The 22243-nt window shown below is 37.3% G+C and overlaps 1 protein-coding gene across 1 annotated transcript in view; it reads right to left on the bottom strand.

Moving 5' to 3' along the window:
- The window catches only part of Ubl3 (ubiquitin like 3), a 54081-nt gene extending 33203 nt beyond the window's left edge, over nt 1-20878 (bottom strand). Inside the window, exon 1 of the mRNA XM_003477258.5 lies at nt 20689-20878. Coding sequence (XP_003477306.2) covers nt 20689-20715 — 27 coding nt within the window. The 5' untranslated portion in view covers nt 20716-20878. The remainder of the gene's footprint in view (nt 1-20688) is intronic.
- Nucleotides 20879-22243: the final 1365 nt, after the last annotated feature.

Below are 22243 nucleotides of genomic sequence, written 5' to 3' on the forward strand. Positions count from 1 at the left end.
AACTCTAGAAAATGTATAGGAATATAAAATCTGCAAATTTCGTTATAAGACTCTGGTAATATTTTGCTGTTAGGAGCAAAGACTGATGTGCTGATGATCACAGGGTAAATTAGGAGTTACCTGTTTTATCTTTATTCAAGATCTGGAACACATGTTGTCTTGGCTGCATGCAACATCTCCCAAGGGCAAAAATATGATATAGCTTGGTTTTTTATTTTTTAAAGTATAATCTGCAAACTGACTCTAAAAGCAGAACATAATCATAGATAACAAAAAATTTCAATCAACTGAAAACTGATGTTAAAATCAAAAGTTTTTTTGTCAAGGGCCAAGGATATAGCTCAGAATCAGGGTGGATGCCTGGTTTGTGCAAAGTTCTGAGTTCAATTCCCAGTATAAAACATTAAAAGAAAGAAAGAAAATCAAGTGTTTCAAATGGAACATTTAAATACAAGTAGATGCATACATGTACATATAAATTTGTGCATATAGTCAATTCCTATTTCAGACTTAAACTCCAACCCCAGATAACCCCAATCCCCAAGAGTTCTGATAAATGGGAGAGTGTGTGCTGAGTAAATGGCAATGGACAGAAATGTTTTCTCTAAGCTAAGGATCAATTTGATTGGGCAAATGCTTTTAAGTCTTGGCTTTCATTCAGCTTGAGATACAGAAAATAACTTGTTCCAGCTTTAATTGTAGCAAAAGTTTATTTTTTAGATTTAGTGACATAGATGCCGCTTTAATAAATTAGTGTGGCTTTATTCAGAAATTACATTTTAGGACTTTGTTTCAAAAGACCATAGCACAAAACATATTATGTGCAAATGCTTTAGCCCACAAGCTGCATCACACCAGCGTTTAACTCTACACTCAACACCATTCAGGAGGGGTAAAAAAAAAAAAAAAAACAAAGGAGAGAAAGAGGACGGGAGGAAGGAAAGAAGTTCAGGAGCAAAAACAAAACAAAACAAAAAAGCTACAAAGAAGAAAACAGTGATATTCTACTATTTAGAAGCTTTCTAATTCATGATTAAGAAGTCTAAATTTAGACTGAGGGAAAAAATACTATATCCTTTTTTCTCAGGAAGAGAAAGTATCTGTAAAGCCTTTAAACCACAGGAATTCAAAGAGACATTTAACATCAATTATTTAAAAAAACTACTAATCTGTTACACAGGAAAAAAAGAACTGTTTAGGTCACTTGACCAGAGGTATTAATATTACTTATTTTCTTCCTTTTTCTTCCAATATAAAGGATGGCAGAAGCCTAATAATTTCACAAATGAAGTCAATCATTCTTCTGAAGGATATTACTCTAAGAACTACTTCCAAGTGTTGATGCACTTTTCCTAATATTTAAAAAAAAAGTTTGTTACTATGTTTAATAGGTTCTAATACTTCATATAATACATACGGTTCAAAAGTATTTGTGATCAACATTACTGACCAATGTATACTAGTTTGTATATTCTGATAGCACCAAAAGACTTTGTGCACAAAAAAATAAAAGAACTAAGAACTTGTTTCTGGATTAAAAGAACTTTTCCATGCTTTCTCCCTTTCTCAATGTTCATAAAACAAAAACTGTCTACACATTAAATACATCTGGAAATGTTACATTTTCAAAGTCTTTATTTCAAATTGCTAATGACAACATAAAACTTTGCTTTTACATACTTTACACATGTATGTTTGATATTAGGTAATTACTGCTAATTTCTACAGGGCAATGAGTATTATGGTTGTTTAAAAAGAACTGTAATATATGTAACATATACTATAAGTCATAATAATCAAAGTACCCCAGGAGAAGCAAGTAGAACAGGTAATGGGGGTTTCATTATACCCTTCTCTCCACTTCTATATATGTTTAATATTTTTTTAAAAATTAAAAATGTTTATAAAGTCCCATCTTGGTAACTCTAAACCTAAGAGATTTTACCATGTAAAGATCATTTAACTTTGGGATAGGAAATGAGCAAAATATAATGCATGGATACAGGTGATATATGATGGAAGAGAAAGGCCATATTAAGGAAATTTGTTGATGAAGCCATATTAGAACTTCTGGAATTCAGAAACACATAGAGAAAATAATCAAAGAAAATGATCACCTGTGAATACAATTAAGTGAACACATAAACTAAGGAGTTGTTATTATGCTTCTACTAATCTACAGCAGTAAAAAACCTGATATAGCAATTATTTTCATCACTGATCCTGAATAATCATAGATTATTTATAATGATGAAGTAAAATACTAGCATGCTTGCAAATTCCTTTTTATGAACATTTTTCAAAAATATGTCAAGATCAAGACCATCTTAAAAAAAAAAAAGAATTAGCCAGAAAAAACCACCTTAGCAAATCAGAAACAATTTAGAAAGAATCAAAGAATGATTTCCCGTCCTCCCCAAAATAATGACCAACATTCATTTCTCTCAAAGAGCAGATCTGCAGACCAGATTTACCACAATACCATCTTCTACTTCCACAATTTTTTTTTTTTTTTTGTGGTAGTGTGGATTGCCTAGCCCTCTAGTTTTTATTTTGAGACAAGAGGTCACTAAATCATTAAATTGCACAGGCTGGGCTCAAACTTGTGATCTTCCTGCCTCAGATCCCAGAATGGTGGGTTTACAGGTGTCTGCCACCATTCCTGTCCCAAAATGTTTGTTATGGACAACCACAAGGATAAAATGTCTACTTCAGAAGTGTAAACAGCTCTACAAATAAATTTTATAGGATGACTTATAATATTTAGATAAGTCTATCAATGTCTCTTACTCACATAGTTCCAAACCTTGTACAGTACTTTATTTCTTTTCTGCAAAGAAGCTCTTCTAATGAAGTTCCTAGTAATAGTGGTATATGAATGACCTTGTAAGAGATGTGCCAAAGATACAGATTTTCAGTGAGAGGTCTACAGTGTTTTTACAATAGTGTAAGATCCTGAAGTTTTTCACAAAGGATTCCTACATTTAAAATGGCATTTATTAAACACCTGAAAATACTGTATGTAGGCTTTTCCTAGATGAGTTTTTTCTACTGTTTTTGTTCTTTCATGCTAAAAAACTATGAACACTGCTCAAATCAAAAACTTAGGTTATTACTATGATACACTAAATTTAATGACACATTAAAGATACTTTGATTCTATACCTTTTTGCAATTATTTGTCAAATAAGTGCTTCTCTTTTGCTGTATAATTTTACAAACTGCATACATAAACTCAACTTCCTCATTTCCAACATATTAGTATTTGACAGTACAGTATACTTTCTTAAAATTAGAGAAATAAATCATGGTCACAACAGGGTCTTGTAACAGAATGCCTGGGTTTCAATCCTGGCTCCACCAGTTACCAGCAAACTGCTTAAAAGTCTCCATGTTTCTGCTTCCTATCTGTGAAACAGAGACAATAATACCTAACTTACAACTTCGTAGGGAAATTTAATTGAGTCAGTATGTGCAAAGCACTTAAAATAGTGCTCAGCTGGGCAAACAGTACAAGAAGGTTTACTGATTTAGGTACCACATGGGTCTATTACAAAGCACTATAAAATCTGATCAGTTGTTATAGTTTATTTGCACATTATGTATCTGGTTTGATTACACTAAATACATCACAGAGAAAAAACACTTTCTTTGTGACACTGCAAAGCTATACAAATACTTGGACTGAACTACATAGTTTCATAATAATCACATTTCCAAGGTTCTACTCAAATTGTTCAGAAAGCCAGATATAATGTGTTTTGTAGTTGTCTGCACAATTCCTAGATTTAGTAAAACCCCTCAAGTAAGAAAACAGGCTACCATTGCTTTGCAGATCTAAGGCTTATGACGAACACGAAAACACTGTCTCTTCCAAAGAAGTATTCTAAACTTCTTGGTTTAGATTTCTATCATTTTCTCTGCATATCATTTATTTCACTGCAAATGAAATTTAGTATGGCAACAAAAACTCTTCACTTGCTTTATATTTCTTAAGTAAAAATCCATATAAGGTATAAATTTCTCTAAATTTGCTTTTGGTTATGGTGTTTTATTGATAAATATTGTGAACTATCTGACTGCATATCCTCCTCCCCCAAAAAAACAGGTTTTAAGAAAATCAGATGAACTTTAAAAAGTTTACAAGTGGCTGCAACAGATCTTTTAAATGCTTCTGTTACTTAAATTAGCTTATCAATTGGCAACTAAGATGAACTCAATGAACTTTAAACAAATGCGATTTCTGAAAAGTAAATTGAATATAAATTTTTAAACTATACATTTACAAGTTTGTTTTTACTTTATTTATATTTGATAGGTGGCAGAGGATAGATAAAATTTAAAATATAAACTCTGAAAAGATCTTCTGTGCCGTAAGTTTCTGTACAGGTACTATCAATATATTTTCAAAGCTAGAAATATGACAGTGCAAAATGCTGGAGGTAAAAAAGTTGAGTGTTTTTGTTTGTTTAGAGACAGGGCCTTGCTCTCTAGTGCAGGCTGGCCTTGAACTTGATTATTAGCCCAGGCTGGCCTGGAACTCATGGCAATTCTCCTGCCTCAGCCTCCAGAGTATATGGATTACAGGCATGTACCACCATGCCTGTTGAGTGTTTTTATAAGATAAAAAATTCTTTAAAATAAGCACTCCTACAAGCCTCGATACAAATAAACTCATCCTTTTGATCCTACAAGAATAAAGTCATCTGGTTTAGGTTAAGTTTTTATTGTGCTTTGGTTTAGCAGAATAATGACTAACATTACAAAAAGTGTTCATATGCCCTGGTATAATATGTCAGACTCTACAAAAATTCCCAGAAAAGACTGCATTTTAAAAAGGAAAAATGATAATACATGATATGACAACTTTCCCAAGTTAACATCTGAAAATGAATCAATTATATATATCATTCATATACACCATCATACAGAAAACATCTAAATGTTAACTAAGAAATAGAATTTTATAAATAGTATTTTCTTTAAAATGTTTTCTTTTACAATACATCGACTACTTTTTAAACTATTTAAAAAATTAGAATAAGACAAGTAATTTTATTTTGGATATAGACAGATAAAATGAAGAGAGTATGACAAGCAAAAGACAAAATGGACAAGGCGCATTTGCACTTCCTTAGAGAACTAACAGGTCAAGTATGCTGAGAGTTTATAGAAAAAGTAATTATCATTCATTTTACTATGAAAGATAAATTACATTTCACCTATAGTTGACTGATAATCACATCAACCTGATAATGCATAATTATAATTAACATTCCTTCAAAAAATTCAGTTTAAAATACTAAATTATTTTAAAGTATATTTTGCTAAAATATATTTATATAAATTCTAAGTATATGAATCATATTGTTAAAATATTTTTTCAACACTAAATATTGAGACAAGTACAGTGAAATGAGAAAAGTTACTCTTCTAACTAAAATTAATAATATATAACCACATACACATGTATTTTTCTTTTTTTTTTTTGTACTGGGGATCGAACTCTCAATCTTGTGCTTGCCAAGCAGGTGCTTATGCCACTAAGCCCAACACTATGTTTTCAAGTGGGTACCTCTGTTCCTGTCTGTAATATACCTTGTACCTATGGTACACACTTGTGGTTAGTTAGCTTTGGTATCTTACTACGTAATTATACCTTATGCAAGTAATGTAAGTTTCATTTGGGAAACAAGAAAAGGTCTTACAATATCAGCATAGAATGCTATCTATCTCTTTTGTCCATCCTGGGATGGCTACTTGAACTATTTGAGGGAGATTTCAGCTGTCTTTCTAGTGGTTCTAATTGAGAAACTGGATATACAAGCATTTTTTTCAGAAATGACTCAAGTGTTGGCACAATTTAAAATACAAAACTACAGCAATAAGCTTACATTTGCACTCTGTACTATATACAACCTATCAGTGAATCTACAATAAGATTATTTATGGAAATGTTTTCCCAGTTTCTTATTTTTCTTGGCTGCATATCCACTCCCGAGGAAGTGAAAAAAAACCGTATGTTGGGAGATGAAAGAGCCATTTGCTTGCTTCCAGTGCCAGCTGGGAAGGAGAAAGCACCTCTGAAGGGCAAGATGTTCAAAAAGTAAAACTAGCTTTTCCTGGTATGGAGAATTTAACTAGAAACAGCCTTTAAGTAAATCCTGCATCAAAACTGCTTACTATATAACCATAAACCCTATTGCTTATAACATCACCTGTGTAGGATTTTAAAAGGATCAATTTCAAAGCAAAATGCAAGTTCTATCAATACTTGCCCAGATTAAACATAGTAGCAAAGCAAAATATTTTGACAATTAGAAAGGGTAGGGAAAAGGCAGATTCAGGCATTAAAATGCAAAAAAAAAAAAAAAAAAAAAAAAACCTGTAAAAAGTGAACATACTGACTGTATATACCTAGCACACCAATATGGAAAACTGTTAAGAATCACATGCTTTGAGCACATCAGAACACTTGTCAATGTGTCAAGACCAAAGTCACACAAAATAGATGTTAGTCTTTATTATTCTCCCTGTATTAGCTGTTGATAACTAAGTATCTGTCCTTCAGTTTCTCTTTGTATAGCTTTCATAGCCCTGCTTTTTTCCCCTTTCTTTTAATTTTCCTGTAACTCCTCCTTTTGCATATTTTTTATTTTGCATATTTTTTATCCTTTGTCTTGTGTGAGGCACTATATTCTTGGGTTATTCTGCCCTCTTCGTGAATTCATCCAATCTCAATTGTTTTTCTGTTTGTTTTGAACTAAATGCATACTTCTACGTTTTTTAGCTTTTTCTCCTCCTTGATGGCTAATTTAACATTTAACACTCTCTTCTTTACTTTTTCTTTATTTTCTTTCCCTTGAGGCTCAGGCTGGTCTCAAAATTGCAGAATCGTCCTGCCTTTACCTTTAGTGTGCTGGGATTGCACATGTGTACAACACTCGGCACATTTCACATTCTTACTGGTGTTAAGCTCTAAGATAACCCTCAGCATCCTATACTGCTTGTTCTCTTTTGAAAAGATAATTTTACAAGCTTGATTATGTATCTCTATCACTGTAAACTAAAATTCAATCAAAGGTTAATGATAACATACATATTGATACAGGCAAGAAAAGAGTGACAAAGTAAAAGATTTAGAAAAAGAATAAATAAAACCAAACGTTTAGTAATCTGCAATCATTATTAACACAACTTTCAGAGGTCTGTTTAGTCCACTGAATTACATAAATTGCGTAAATGTCCTAGTCCACTGCAGTAGCCAATAGGAACATGTTATTTTTCATTAAAATTAAGTTTTAATCCAGTTTCTTTAGTCACTCACATTAACCACATTATAAGAGTTGATTGACAGGCTGAGTTTGCTAGTGGCTACCAAACTGCAAAACAGTCATTAAGGTTTAGATCTAGGCTGTCCCCCAAAAGCGTCATGTGTTCAGAGGTGGTGCTTTCTGAAGATGACTGAATCATGCATGGGTTGCTGCACCCATCAGGGGATTCATCCACTAACAAGTTCAGTAGTTACATGTGTGGACAGGAAATGGGACATGGTAAGAGGTGAATCACTGGGGCAAGACACACGAGGGTATGAATTCCTCCCTGGCTCCCCGCTTTGCTCTCCAATTCCAAGGATGGGCAGCTATCCTCTGCCCAGACCCTTCCACACTGCACCACTTTTGCTTTGGAGCCAGCTGACCATGGACTGAAAACCTGAACCAAAAGTGAACCTCTAGACTTTAAGTTATAGGTGTCAAGTATTGTGTCCCAAGGATGGGAAAGTGACTAAGACACAGTAACATTTCTACCATTGTGCAGTTTTATTAGAGCTTTAGGGTTTATTCAACATTTTTTTGAGTATTCTCCATGTGTAAGGTACAGGGCTACAGAAAGATAAGACCACTCTGCCTTACATAGTTTGTAGGAAAAAGATAAAAATATTTACAATTGCCACAGTAGAGCTAATTATATTTCTCAGTGAGCAATTTGATTTTGCAGCACTTTTCTGAATTTCAAATCAATGTTAAAATTCCTGCTTTCCTATCTGGTTTCTAAAATGGACCTTCTCTGCAGAGTTGGCCTTGTTTACCTAGCATTCTGATGACACAGCAAGTAATGCTGAGACTCCTAACTAGAAATCTCTAGGACATCAGAACCTCTTAAGTTGATGCTCTACATTGCTGGCAATCCTTTTCACTCTGGGTATTTTTTCTTGGTCCCTCACAGGGGAACTCTTTGCCTCAACTGTCACTTTTGGTTTAGGGTTCCCAGCATGTGTTACACCTTACAGTGACTGGGCAAGTTTTAAGACATTACCGAAGAATTAGTACTTTAATTGAGTACAAGCCTCAAGAGCCAGTGGAGAGGAGAAGAGAGGCACATTCTAGGCAGAAAGGGGAAGGCATCACAAGGATGAAAATAAACACTAACAGAAAGACGTATAGACACACAAAGATTCACTGCAATATGTGGAACATATGAGGGGGCAACAGCAACAAATGAAGTGTGATGTAGCCCACTGCCAGGCAGCCTAAATGCCACCATGGTAAGGAGCTCATTCTGGATTAGCCTTAGTGATAACTAGTTATCATTATATAGAATCGCCAGATAATTAGATCTCTGTTTTCAAAAGACAAACCTGGGAAAGCAGATAGCAAAAGATACACAAAGGGGGAAGAAGTCTGACCTAACTGAATGTAATGGACATACAGATGAGGAAATTGACTTGAGAGACATTACAGAAAAGTAATTCCAACTACTGACAGAATCTCTCTGGCCCAACATCAACCAAAAACATTTGCTACCCAAATTAGTGAGGAAGACAACAAGACCACTTTAGATTACACAGATCCAAAAACAAAAACCACAAGCAACCCAAAAATGTAAAAGACTGACAGAAGACATAGAGAGCTTGAAAAGAAAACAAAACCAAATGAAAAAATCCCTTCTGCCTAGAATACAATTCCCCAAGACAACCACAGGACAGCTGCAATCTCTCTTCAGACCTTTGCACAAGACTGCTTAGTAAATCTATCTCTAGCCACACTACTTAAAACACAACACAGGCATATTCTCAGCGCTACTCAATTCCCTTCTCCCTTTCTTGCTTTATTTTTCTGTTACTTATCACAGTTATTCTATAGATTTTGCTCACTTCATATCTGTTTTCCTACTGCTTAAACATAGGCTTTGTAAGAGGAGGGATTTGCCTTTCATTCCCCTATACACACCAATCCTAAAAAAAAAAAAAAAAAAAAAAAATGTGTAGTATACAGGAAATACTCAACCAACATTTGTTGATTAAGTAAATAATGTATACAAATAAAAGGCAAAATTACTGCATATAAGCTAAGAAGTATGAATATAAAACTATAATTAACATGAAAATTCTGCTGATTTTTTGAGACCTAACATTAAAAATCTGTATAAGAGTAAAATACAGTTAATACTAGCACCTACTTATCTGATAGGCTTGTTCTAAGATTTCTTTGTGAGACTAACACTTTTTAAGTAATGATCACAGCACAGTGTCTACTAGACATTTACACCTTTAATCCACACATATTTGTGAAGAACCTACTATAAAAAGAGCATTATCCTAAGTACCAGACATAGATGTAAATGAAAAATATATATACACCTATACTCCTGAAATCTATGGCCTACCAAGGAAGACAAATGAATGGATTCCAAAGTGCAATGCTACAGAGGAGGTCAATAAAGACCTTGAGACAGAAACTGAGAGAGTGAGGGCAACCAACTTCAGATGGGGTCCAGAAAAGTATCTCTAACAACAGAAAAGCTAACAAGGCAGTACAACAGGCACAGTGGGCAAAGAAGCATACTGGTAAGCGTCCTAGGAAAAGACTAAGCTGGGTTCAAAGGTTCAGTTCAGGGTGGGAAAGAGCTTTAAGCATATTTAAGTAACTAAGAGGAACTTGGTATAAATGAGTTGACTGAGACAACAAATGAGATAACTGGGACAGGCAGGAACCAAATCACGCATAACCCCAAAAGGGTCATGATAAAGATTTGTGATTTTATTCTTTAACAGAAACACTCCAGCTATTTCGAGGAAAGGTAATACAGAGGAAGATGAATGGAAGTAGGATTGATTCTCCAGCATAGACTCAGTATAGTCCAGCACAGCACAGATGAAGAGACATAGACAGATACCAGAAATACTCTGAAAAAGACTGGATATGGGGACCAGGAGAGAAGAATCAATGCTGACTCCTAAGGATGTCTGATTTAACCGCTGTCTGCCTGATAGGGCCACAGTAATTACCATAGTTCAGTATTTAGCTATTCTTAGTTACTAGAAGGATAGAACAAAGAACCAGTGATCTACAACAAAAAGTCGCAGAAAATAAAAAGGCACAAAAAGAGAGTACATATCAGAGCAGATTTCCCACTGAAAAACAACTATAAAGTGATACAAAACATCTCTCTTCCAACCCAAGAATCAGAACTCAAGTGCCAAAATTCCTCAAAACACTGGGTTCTCAGGCTGAGGTATTTACTGAAAGGAAAAAAAAAAACGAGCAAAAGAAACCAGCACCCCAGAGATTCTATCAGTCCCACTGGGTAGGAAAGACAAAACTGGTATTCCCTACTACCTCCAAAGTCAGAATTGAGAGTCCCAAATAAAAAGAACTGGACTCAACACTGGACTCGACTTTGTCCTCCTGGAACGTGTTGAATCATAAGCAGCAAACACTGAAATTCAAAAAAATCCAACAAAAAAGGTGTTACAAAGAGGTTTAAAAGCTAACCACAGCTTTCATTTATCCTCACAATATTTAAAATTCAGGGCTTGCCAAGAAAAGCCACCTTGACAAATATCCCAAACTTCAAACTCAGACCTTAAAAGGGCCAGGCGCCAGGCGCAAGGCTAGTAGAATATCCCGAATTCAGCCACATGTCCTGTCACTCACTGCTGAATCAAAGTAGCTGATGTTTCCCTAATTGCCTATCACAGAACATTAAACCTTACCTGGAAAAAGGACAACTACCATTCAAATCATCTATAATTTTCCATTTTCATATTAAAAAATATTACCAGGCATCCAAGAAAAAAAGATCAAACCAATAAAAAACCAGAAGACAGAATTAGGTCCACAGATAATCCTGGTATTGAGTCACCACACAGAAATTTTATAGCAGTAACTAATATACCCAAGAAAACAGATAACAACCTTATTTTTTTTTTGGTACAGGAGATCAAACTCACAATCTTGTGCTTGCTAGGCAGACACTTAAGCCACTTAGCTAAATTCCCAATCAACAGATGAGAACTTAAAGCCACATAAATTTTAGGATTTAAAATACAAAAACTGAAATTAAGAACTCAGTAATTATCGGGTAGATTAGGGCTTAGGCAAACTGGACAACTAATTGGGTAAAATGGGTCACAAGTTATAAAAACCTATGGCTAAGAGGTTGAATGAGATGTTTTCTAAAAATGAGGACACAGAACATGGGAGCAAATGACAACAGACTAATGGCTGAAAACCAGATTAATCATAAAAATCCTAGTTTTCCATCTTTCATTTGAATCCTGTACTATGCACAGCAACCAGTCATAAGATGCTATTTTCAATTCTTCATTTGCATGTGGGCACAACCAATCAAAAGACACTAAGCTGGACATTCTGGCACATGCTTATAATCCCAGCCCAGAGCCTGAAGCAGGAGACTCACTTTGAGTGAAGTCAGGTTGGGCTTCATAGAGATTTCAAGGCTAACCAAAACCACATAGCAAAGCTGGCATCATGGCACACACTGTAATCCCAGCACTCAGAAGGCTGAGACAAGAGACAAGAGGATCATTTACAGTTCGAGGCCACCCTGGGCTATAAAGTGAGCTATATGGCCAGACCCTTCCCCCACCCAAAAAAAAGGCTACATAGCAAGACAACCTCAAAACAAACAGAAGACAAAAACAATCACCAAATCAAGAGATGCTGCTTTTGATCCTTCATTTACATTTGGCAAAAAGCTAAATGAGTTCTTCCATACAGCTGTTTAAATTTGGTGTTGTCAAGTGAGTTTTTGATACAATTAATTTCCTGATGTCCTATTTACATGAGGAATTTTCAATACAAAAGAGCCCTTTCTCTCAATATTAGGTTAGTGTGAGCCTTTTATTGGCCATTCTGGCCCTGCAGAGCATACTTTTTTTCCACCTTCAATTCTTTGTGTCTTGTCCAACTTTTTGTTTAGGACACCAAGAACCTAGAAAGAAACTCTACAGGACTTGCCATCTGGTAACAAATGGATACAACCAGACCTTGGCAGAGAAGACAGAAGTGAACATAAAGAAGGTCTGGTACAAAATATCAGAACTGACACAAAAGGAGAAACAGAAAGGATGAAACTGAAATTTATATGGCCCCTCCAAATGATATAAGGGAAATATAACTCCCAACATGCTAGATGTCAGGTAAGTGAGTTCATGTTCCCCCAAATTGAAGAATGAATCCTAAAGAGCAATGAAGAATAAGAAAATTTTATTGGGACAGATAGCTCCTGAGACAGGAGGAGGCCCAACTGGGTTGCTAATGAGCCCACTTCTCAAAGGAGGCAGAGCCAAAGCATATGGTGGGTAAACATGGGACAAATCAACCAATAAAATTACAAGTATAGCTCCTTAGGCAATGTTGATCCAATAGGAAAGCAAGTCAGATAGCAAGTGTATATGAAAAGAACAAAGATCTTTTTGGAAGAGAGGAGTTAGGAGGTCACAGTCACCTACCTAGGTGACTGATGCTTATCCAAAGTTTACTGAACCAAGTGATACCAATTTTGATATACTGCTTATTAATTGGGGAGGCATGTAGGCTTGGTCATTACATCTTTATCTTGAAGCCTGGCCCTCAATAGATGTGCCTCCAGCCAGTCATAATGCTTTTTCATCTTCTGCACTGACTCCTTAAAGGATCTCGCTCTGTCTAATGACCTATAATATTTCTGCCTAACTTTGCTGTTTATAATAAAATGACCTAACATACACGCAATTATAATAATCCCAGAGGGAAAGAAGAGAACTAAATAGAAATAACAAAGAACATAAGCTAAGAAAATTTCCAGAGTGACAAAGGATGCAAGCCACTGACGACTCAAGACATTCTACAAATTCGCAGTAAGCAGTCATGCACAGAAACCAGATTAAGACAATGCCCATAAATATGGATTTTGATAAAAAACTTGTATCTGTCAGAATCAGACAAAATTAGTATATGGTCCTATTTAGGATTTATACAATATGGCTCTATGTTTGTATGGATGATATTCATAATATATAACTAAATTTTAAAAAATATTTCTACAGAAAAACCAGTAACTTTATATTAAAAGAATTTTAAACATGTACTATGAGAGCACGTGGTCTAGACACAATGAACTTCCATCTTACTTTTGGTACATAAATGAGATATAATGTCACATTTCGACAATTTTTTTTAACAACATGTTCTTCTCAGTCTAGTCATAAAAAAAACCCAAGTCAATTTGGTATACATATATTCAAAAATGTATGTTTATACGAAAATTCTATTGTAGAAATATACATACACAAGAAGACTCAAAATTAAAATTTAAAAAAACTTCCTTAATTTTATCCCAACCCAAAACTGTTTTCTTGCCTGGCATTAGATATTTTTTGATTCTTTCCTTAAGTAGCCTAATGTAAAGGTCAGTAAGTTAATCAGTTCTCATACAAGAGAAACTACCACTAGCTGAGTAAAAAGCTATTCTCCATGGCACAATTTGATCTAATTGGATGACTTGCATGTAATTTGCTGATACAGAACACAAGATGCTCCTCTGGATACACACTTGTTTGTTCTTCAGAATGGGACTGATTTTAGCAATTATACAACCAAGCTTCAATAAAACCATTTCAATCCAGAGGTTTCACAGTATATGGCAAGGATATATACAAAGGTGTTCATCTCTTTACTGTGCTAACAGGATAGGAAGTGACTGCCTGCAGCAAGGTGTTAGGAAGGAATCTGAAGCATTCTACTTAGGGCTTGAAGGAATGTGCATGTTTGCTCCGGTATAATGGAAGTATGCAGGATGTTTATCACTCTGCCATCAGCCCCAAATTCCTAGTCTAACTACTTTTCACTAGCTTTGTGATCTCAAATAAGTTCTTTACCCTCTCTGAACCTAGGCTGTGAGAAAGTAAAAATAAGCTCTGTTGATAATCAGACTGTGATGTCTGAAAGACACAGACAAGGCAAATAGGAGACCAACAAGTACTGAAGTTTCACCCAAGGCCATACTACTATTTCAAAATGACTAACATGATAACAGCTTTTCACCAATGACTTTCCCAGGCTCCTTCATTTCTCTAGCCTTATAAATAAAGACAGCTGGTAGAAACCCAATTACTAGCCCACCTCCACTTCATGTATGGTAACATTCAATCCAGGAGTCTCTACTTCCCCCAGTCTCTCATTACAATCCCACAACATGGCCAAACCCTACAGAGAGCTACCTCTGATACTCGACAGTTTCCCCAGCAAGGATTCTTCCTTGCTGAAAACTACTAAACTTAAAGACTTTCAATATGGATGCATTCCAGATGATCTTTGCCTGGTGGGCATTAGCTGTTCCTTCATTCATACATCAACTATAGTTATATAGGGTCACTGTGAGGATTAGATGAAATGCTGCAACCTAAGATGCCAAACATCTGCTTAGTAAACAGCAAGTACAAAACAAGCATTAGTTCTCTTCTGTCAGCTCAAAGCAAAGTATAAATGCAATTTTTTAAAATTAACTATATAGTTCTTCAAAATTATGTATCTTGGTAGCTGCAGTTCCAACCACTTGGGAGGCTAAGAAAGAGGGTAGTCAGTGAGTTCAATGCCAGCCTGAGCAATATAGTGAGACCGTCTCTCAAAAAAAACACAGTTACGTGCACCAGACCCAGGGTTCAATCCCCAGCCCCAAATATACAAACCATTATATATGGAAAACACAGCTAAGAGCCAAAAACTAAGCTCTCAAAACAGACTGAACACTAAGTAAACTGAATACAATCAAGTCTATGAAATAAAGACAGTGTTGCATGACATTTTTTTACTTTACTGTGGAGCAACTCCAGGCAACTCTACTCTGACATGCGTACTTTAGGAAGCTAGTTTCTGTACCCACAGCAAACAAGAATCCGCAACTGTGAACAAAAAAAAGCAGATGTACTGGCCATAGGGAGAAACAAGAGCTCAATAAGTTCTGTCAGAAGACAGAGAAAATATAAATAAATAACAAACACAAATTAAAATGTTCAGAAATATTAATCGATTACTACAGTGACTTCTAAATTTTTAAAGTGAGCATCCTAATTACAAAATACATGAGCACATACCTCCATTTCTGTATATTTGTTTATAAATCATATTCTATATATGTATTATGGAATACACACTAAAATAAGAATTAAAAGATAAAATGTTTTGACATTTGCTTTAAAGGCTGCCATACACCACATATGAAAAACCTAGCTTACAAAGATACACAGATCCACTAGAAGAATATGCTACTTCTTAGCCTATTAAATTATAATACTACTTTTCTGTCACTGAACATGCAAGAGATTTTGTCAGCTACTCAGTGTTAATGTTACTGAAGTTAGTTTTCCTGATGTCAAATTTTTTTGCTAAGTAAATAACATTTTGCCTTTTTAAGGTTCCAATGAATGGTGTAAAAGTCCACTGAAATTTTTTGCAAGGAAGATTTTTCAATATATACATGCTTCAAAATGTACTTTCATAACATTATAGTTTCTTCTGAAAAGCAGGTACTTTTTCTGTTAAGATTTAAAATGCCAATTCTGCTACAGAGACAACTTAGTGTCTGTTTTCCCAGAGACATCTGATGCAGCTTAGTAATTTTAGCCTCTTACCAGTATTTGAAACTATTGTCTTTTGTAATAAAAATGTGTAATGTATCTTTGCATCCTAAAACTCTTCAAGCTCTTTGACAACAAAGCTACTTCTGTCATCTCAATATTAAGTATCACAGATTCACTTTTAAATCGCTTTTTGTTTTGTTTTGTTGTCTTTTTTGGGATAGGGTGTCACTGTGTAGTTCAGGCTGGCCTTGAACTCACTTTGTAGCCCAGGCTAGGCTCCAACTTGCAGTGATCCTCCCGCCTCAGCCTCCAAAGTGCTGAGATTACAGGCATGTGCCACCACGGTGGCTTGACTTTTAAGTGTTTTCCCAAGTAACTCTATACTACAATAGAAAAATTGTAAAAACTGAGAAAATCAATGCTGCTACAGAGTCTCTAGGTTATAGAATTACCTTTCCCTCGGCAAACCACAGGCACTGTGACCACCTACCTGAATGCAGATCTAGAAAAGTCTCAATCCAATCCATACATTAATACAAAGCTTACCCCATCCTTTTGGGATACACACATCAAAGAAGTTCTAATGTTTTAATGAGGTGTGTTCTTCCGCCTCAATTCACCTGCCTCACCTCACTTTATATAAATTATTGATCTAGTGAAATGGCAAAGCTTTAGTGACAAAGTTCTCACAATTTATAGAATAGCAACACTACATTCATCACACAGGCATAAAGTAAAAACTCACTGACTAGAATCATTATTATTCAAATGGTGGCTCCACATCACCAAAAGTAAGTTAAACTATGCATAGTATATTCTGTCTAAACATATAAGGTAATAATCCAAAACTATTAGACTGAGGTATTTCAAAACACAATTTTCTTGTGTTCAAAATTCACAGATTCACAATAACATTACCCAACATATTCAAGTAAAACGAATTAGAGAAAGAGATGTACTAGTTATTACACCATGCAAAATCATACACATGTATGCAAACAGCATTTAATCTACTCAAACTTCATAAATATGTAAACTTAAACTTGAAATTAAAAAATCTAGTGAAAGAAAAAGTAGAAAGTAACAAGGAAAGTGTTTTGGCATTAAATATCAACATACTTTTCTCAAGTCTAAAAATTTTTCATTCTTTAGATCTTTTTCTAGCATGTAATTTTTTTGGTATATTTTACATGTCATTTTACTTTAACTTGGGAAATAAAAGTTCTCTTTGAAAGGAAATTCATTTTAGTAATTTCCTGTCCACAAGAGGGCTCCAATATTTCTTTCATGAATGGAAGAGATAATAAAAATTATAATACTCTAGTACTAAAAAATAAAATGTACTGAAAAAACCTAAATTGTCATTATCTTATTTAAACTCAGACTACAAATCATCACATCTGCAACAATTTCTAAATGAATCATTTTTAAAGATTCAGAGCGTTTAACAGTTTCATCAACTAAAATATTTCAAATACCAACAATGCTTTGCCATTGTCCTCAATCTCTTTCGTAGGCAGAGTTTTCAATGTAATAAATATCAAAAAGTTCTATTTAGTCTAATGTCCTAAATAGTATCCCAAGCATAAAAAACATTTACAAATACAAGAATGTGTCTCTTGATAACGTTATTTTTCCAATCTAAGAAAGCAAATATACTACCTTGTCCACCCAGCCCTAGGTTTTAACACTGACAATAAATATTTTCTTGACCAAAACCTATACTTGTTAACATAAATTATGCTACAATTACACACAAGGAAGACTGCCCTATCATAAACAATGATGTTGGTTTTAAACAATAAAGGAAATCAATCACTTAAATACAATGTACTAGAATGAGTTTCTGTTCAAATATTTTCAAAAATTTTAAGCAAATATTACTACACTAAGCAATTAAAAGCAAATATTACTACACTAAGATGTTAGTAAATCTATTTCAAACTCAATCACTCTTAACAAAAGAAAAACCAGCATTTCGTGTTAGCATATTTACACCTACAAGACATATAGTACAGAATGGTGACTGGAAAAATGCCAAGGGAAAACTATTTTTTTAAGAATATAGCATTAAGGGTACCACTCCCTCTTCAAAAAATCTAAATTCGGATTTTTTTTCTTTTTTGTCTTTTTCGTTTTTATCGGTACCAGGGATCTAAGTCACAACCACACACTTGCAAGGAAGGTGCTTATGCTGCTGAGCTAAATCCCCAGCCCCCTAAATTCGGATTTAAAAACTTAAACTCCTTATGATAAATACAAAACCATTGAATATTTAAAAATAAATTTTAAATGTTACAAAATAAAAAGCAATGCTAAAAAATAAATTTTAAAGTGAGTCATAATCACAGTCATGCAACTACTAAAAAACAATTACTATAGCTCAAGAAAGAATTATTACTAATGAAAACATGACAGGGGTTATAACTGCACTGCCCCACCTCATCTCCTGGATTGGATTTTCCTATAGCTGACAAGCACCATTAAAATGTAAAAGAGAGTAGTAACATTTGTTTCTAAATGGCACAGGCTAGCTGTCAACCCTCAGCTAAAAATTTTACAGGACCTAGCAAAAATGTGTGTTCATACTTGCAAGTTTATAGGAGTATAACTATGTATTCGAATCAATTTAGAGTTATACTGCAAGGGAAATATTAGTAATGGAAAGACGTGGGAGTGATGAGACTAGCTTTTCAAATTCCGAGTGGCAAATTGTTCTCATTTTGTCATGAATGTACACTCAAATTAACTGTCAATTGTTGGTACAAAGAGTTTATAAATATGAAGCATTTAACTAAAAACTTTAAACAAAGATTTATATTTTCAAAAGTTGGTAATTCTAAGCATATATCAAAAGAAGGCACTTCTTAAGTAAAAGTGCACTGAAGCAAATGAAGGTTTAAAAAGACCTCAGAAAGAAAAAATCTTAACCTCCAACAAGTTGAACATGAGACATAAAAAAAAAAAAAAAAAAAAAAAAAACCTCAACACTCACCCTTGTAACCTCTGCTGTCCCTCAGCGCATACTGTGAAACGGCATCATCAGGGCATTATATGTTTATTACATAATACTACTTTGCCCTTGCATATCACCTTTAATCAAGGGATCTCAAAGCACCACAGAAATACCAAGGCCTCATCATACAGTATAAAATGGTTAAGCTGTTAGATTTTATAACTGAAGCTATTAATAAAACCTTGTCCCTACTTCCCGGTATGCACAAGCTTCCAAGTCCTCCTCTGCCTGACACAGAAACAGTATTCCCCAAATCGCCTCAGTTTGTGACTGGTGTTTCCCACATCCCAGTTCTTTATCATCAGGCCTATAGAAAGCAGTGGCACTATTTGAATGACACAAATCTACTGGATTGCAACTTCTGGGATGGAATAAAAGCTACGAAGGTGAACACATCTCGCCCTGTGAGTGATGCTATAAAATGGAGGCTTAGAGGGAGCAAGTCTCTGCCAGAGGCGATAAGCTGAGTGATCACTCACTGAGCAGGGGAAATAGCATTTCCGAGCTCTGTCTAGATAGCTCGCTGGCAACTTCAGGACCAGTGTAGAGGAAACTATGTCAGCCACTCTTACCAAGTAGGAGACTATAGAGTGCGTGCAAAGAAACACTAAAAGGACGAAGCAGGAGTTTGAAGACTCAGGAAGGAGAAGTGTAAAGTTGCAGCGTTCCCCCACCAGACACGGAACACTGTGGTTCGTTTGCATTTAAATAGCACATTAAATGGGAAATCCAGTGTAAGCACAATGTCTTTAAACCAAGGTCAAAATCTGTCGCCTAGGCTCCTCTAATTTCTCGCATTTTAAAATCTGTAAAGGAGATTTCCTCCTATAGAGACACTTGACATTTTAAAATTTAATCAGCAGCAAAGTTCAATTTTGTTTTTTTTACTGGAATACACAAACGCTGAAATGTCAACGTGACCAAAGTGAGCATAATTACATTAATTTCAATTCTTCCATAAACAGGATTATTCATCTTCCTGTTAACCGCATTTTGTTTGTCCTCAGGACTGCAAAGTGTAATTCCACACTCTCCCACCCCCTCCCCCAGCACTGTAAGGCCACACGGTAACTGTTAGTCAACACACTCACAACCTTCACCTTTGGAAACCAAAGGAAAAGCGTCCATAAGCAAGGTTACTTTTCGTTTCAGTTCTCGACACCCGGGGGATCCAGGCGCATTAACACGTTACACTCGCTTGTCAAAGTCTAACACGTACAGCACTAAATATTTTTCACTAAAAGTCCCTGGAAAAAAATCGAAATATTTATGTATTTGTGACATTCCGAAACAACTTGATGTTTCTGTTGCATTTGTGCATTTCGAAGAGCTCGCAGCAAATTCTAGCATACTTTTTTGGAAGACACAGGCATGCTGGCTCTCAAAAATATCAACTGTGTGCCTACGCACGACCGATCTCGCCTGTCACGGTCAAGCGCCTCACTTTCCGGTCTACCTTTGAATCGGGCTCGGACGCCCCTTCTCAGCTCTCCTCACCAACGTCTCCCGAAGCGTTAAGACACAAGAGTCGGGAAGCTTCCAGCAAAAGACTGTTTCCTGCACTGCGAACCCCTGTCCCTACTTCCCCCACGGCCTTCACTGCCTTAGAACACAAGGCAAACGAGAAAACCCCTATTAAAAACACACTTTTGAGAGGGGGGCGCAGAAGCGCCAACTTCTCCAAATCTTCCGGCACAGCGGCTTCCGACAGTCCCCCGGCAAACCTCCACGCCACGGTCCCTTCCGATTAAACAGGACTGGAAACCACAATCAAATCAGAGAGTGTCACAACTTATCGCTCCCTTACCATATCCGCCGGGACATTGCTGGACATCTTGTCGTTCGGATATGCACCCAGCTGTCTGCGCGGAAAACCAGAAAGAGCAGCAGTCTTCGAGCGGCAGGAGTGAGCCTTCGCACTTCTGGTCGGTTCTCGCCGTGCCTTCCGAAGTGACACTGCTAAGTTATTTCACAGCTCGAGCGCCCGCCCGGCCGGAGAGGAGCGATCCCGCGGCGCCTGGCGGCCGGAGCTCGGCGGACTCTCGGGATGCCGCGGCGGCCCCGTCGCCGTCCTCGGCAGCAGCAGCAGCAGCAGCAGCAGCAGCGGCAACAGCAGTCAGTGGCAGCCCCGGGACCGGCCGCGCCAGCTGGACCGCACCGAGTGACACACGGACATGGAGCGGGGTGGGAGGGGGTTAAATCCGCCTTCCTCCTCTGCCGGCCCCGGCAGTGATTCACACGCGCTCCCGAGTCAGGTCCTCATTAAGCAGGAGAAAAATGCCGCGGCGTGGAAGTACACAGATAACTATGTGGCCACACATCGACGGATGCACTGACGACGGCGCGCGAGCCCGCAGAGGCGGCCAAGCCGCGGCTGGCGCCGTCCGAGCAGCCGAGCACCCGGCCCGCGAGCCGGGCGGAAGACGGCTCAGCTCCTCGCGCCGCCGCCGGGGCCGAGAGCCTGGCCGCGCACAGCCGCGCTCAAGGGCATTGAACTCTTCGGGAGCCGAAGCTGGAAGCCGGGCGCGGCGAGCCGGGGGACCCCCACGGCCCCTCGGGGCTCAGGCCGCGGGCGCCTCTGGACTGCGGCGGGGGTCCCGGGGCATCTTCTTCGGCTCCTCGGCTTCCCTCCGCCGCCTCCGCCTTCCCCGCCTCCCCAGCCTCGAGAGCTCCGGCGTCGCCGACTTCGTCTGGTCCCGGAAACGGCCGGGCCCTCCCTCTCCTCAGCGGGGAATGGCTCCCTCTCAGAGCTTTGTCTCTCTTCCACCTCCTCCACTTAGCAGTCCCACACGCCGCGGACGCCTCCTGTCATCGCCCCTCAAGCCAACATGGCGGAGGCTGCCTGAGTGAGAGTAAGGGACCCGCGGAGAGAGAGCGCCCCCACCCGCGGCCGCCGCCCCCGCCTTCGCTCCTCGCCTCTCTCCCTCCCTAGCTCGGCGGACACAAGTGCGTCACTACGGAGACCACCCTCGAGCATCACGGGAAATGTAGTCCACTCAAGTGGGGGGAAGGGGCAACTGAGGGCGTCCGGGCTGACTCCAAAACCACGCCTCCTAGCAATCGTTGCTAGGAAAGGAAAGCTCTCTTTCTCTGCTTTTAGCTCTGCTGCTGCCCAGGAGTTAGGTGATACCTGCTGCTAAGAGTGCTGTGATAATACTAATTGTAGTGGGAAAATAATTCTGCACGGAGAAATTCCCTCCAAGTATGCCTCTGAGCAGGAGCATTCATTTTAATTACTGTGCACTCCCCCACATCCTGCAATCTCAAACCATTTTGTAGAGTGATTTAATCTAGGTCTCCTCAACATTACATTTTGAAGATCAGAAGCAGTTATTGATTTCCGATAAGGTCATAGAAGTTCA

Source organism: Cavia porcellus, unplaced genomic scaffold, assembly GCF_034190915.1.
Source record: "Cavia porcellus strain 051 isolate PalLab524CR breed Dunkin Hartley unplaced genomic scaffold, mCavPor4.1 scaffold_21, whole genome shotgun sequence".
Lineage (NCBI taxonomy): Eukaryota > Metazoa > Chordata > Mammalia > Rodentia > Caviidae > Cavia > Cavia porcellus.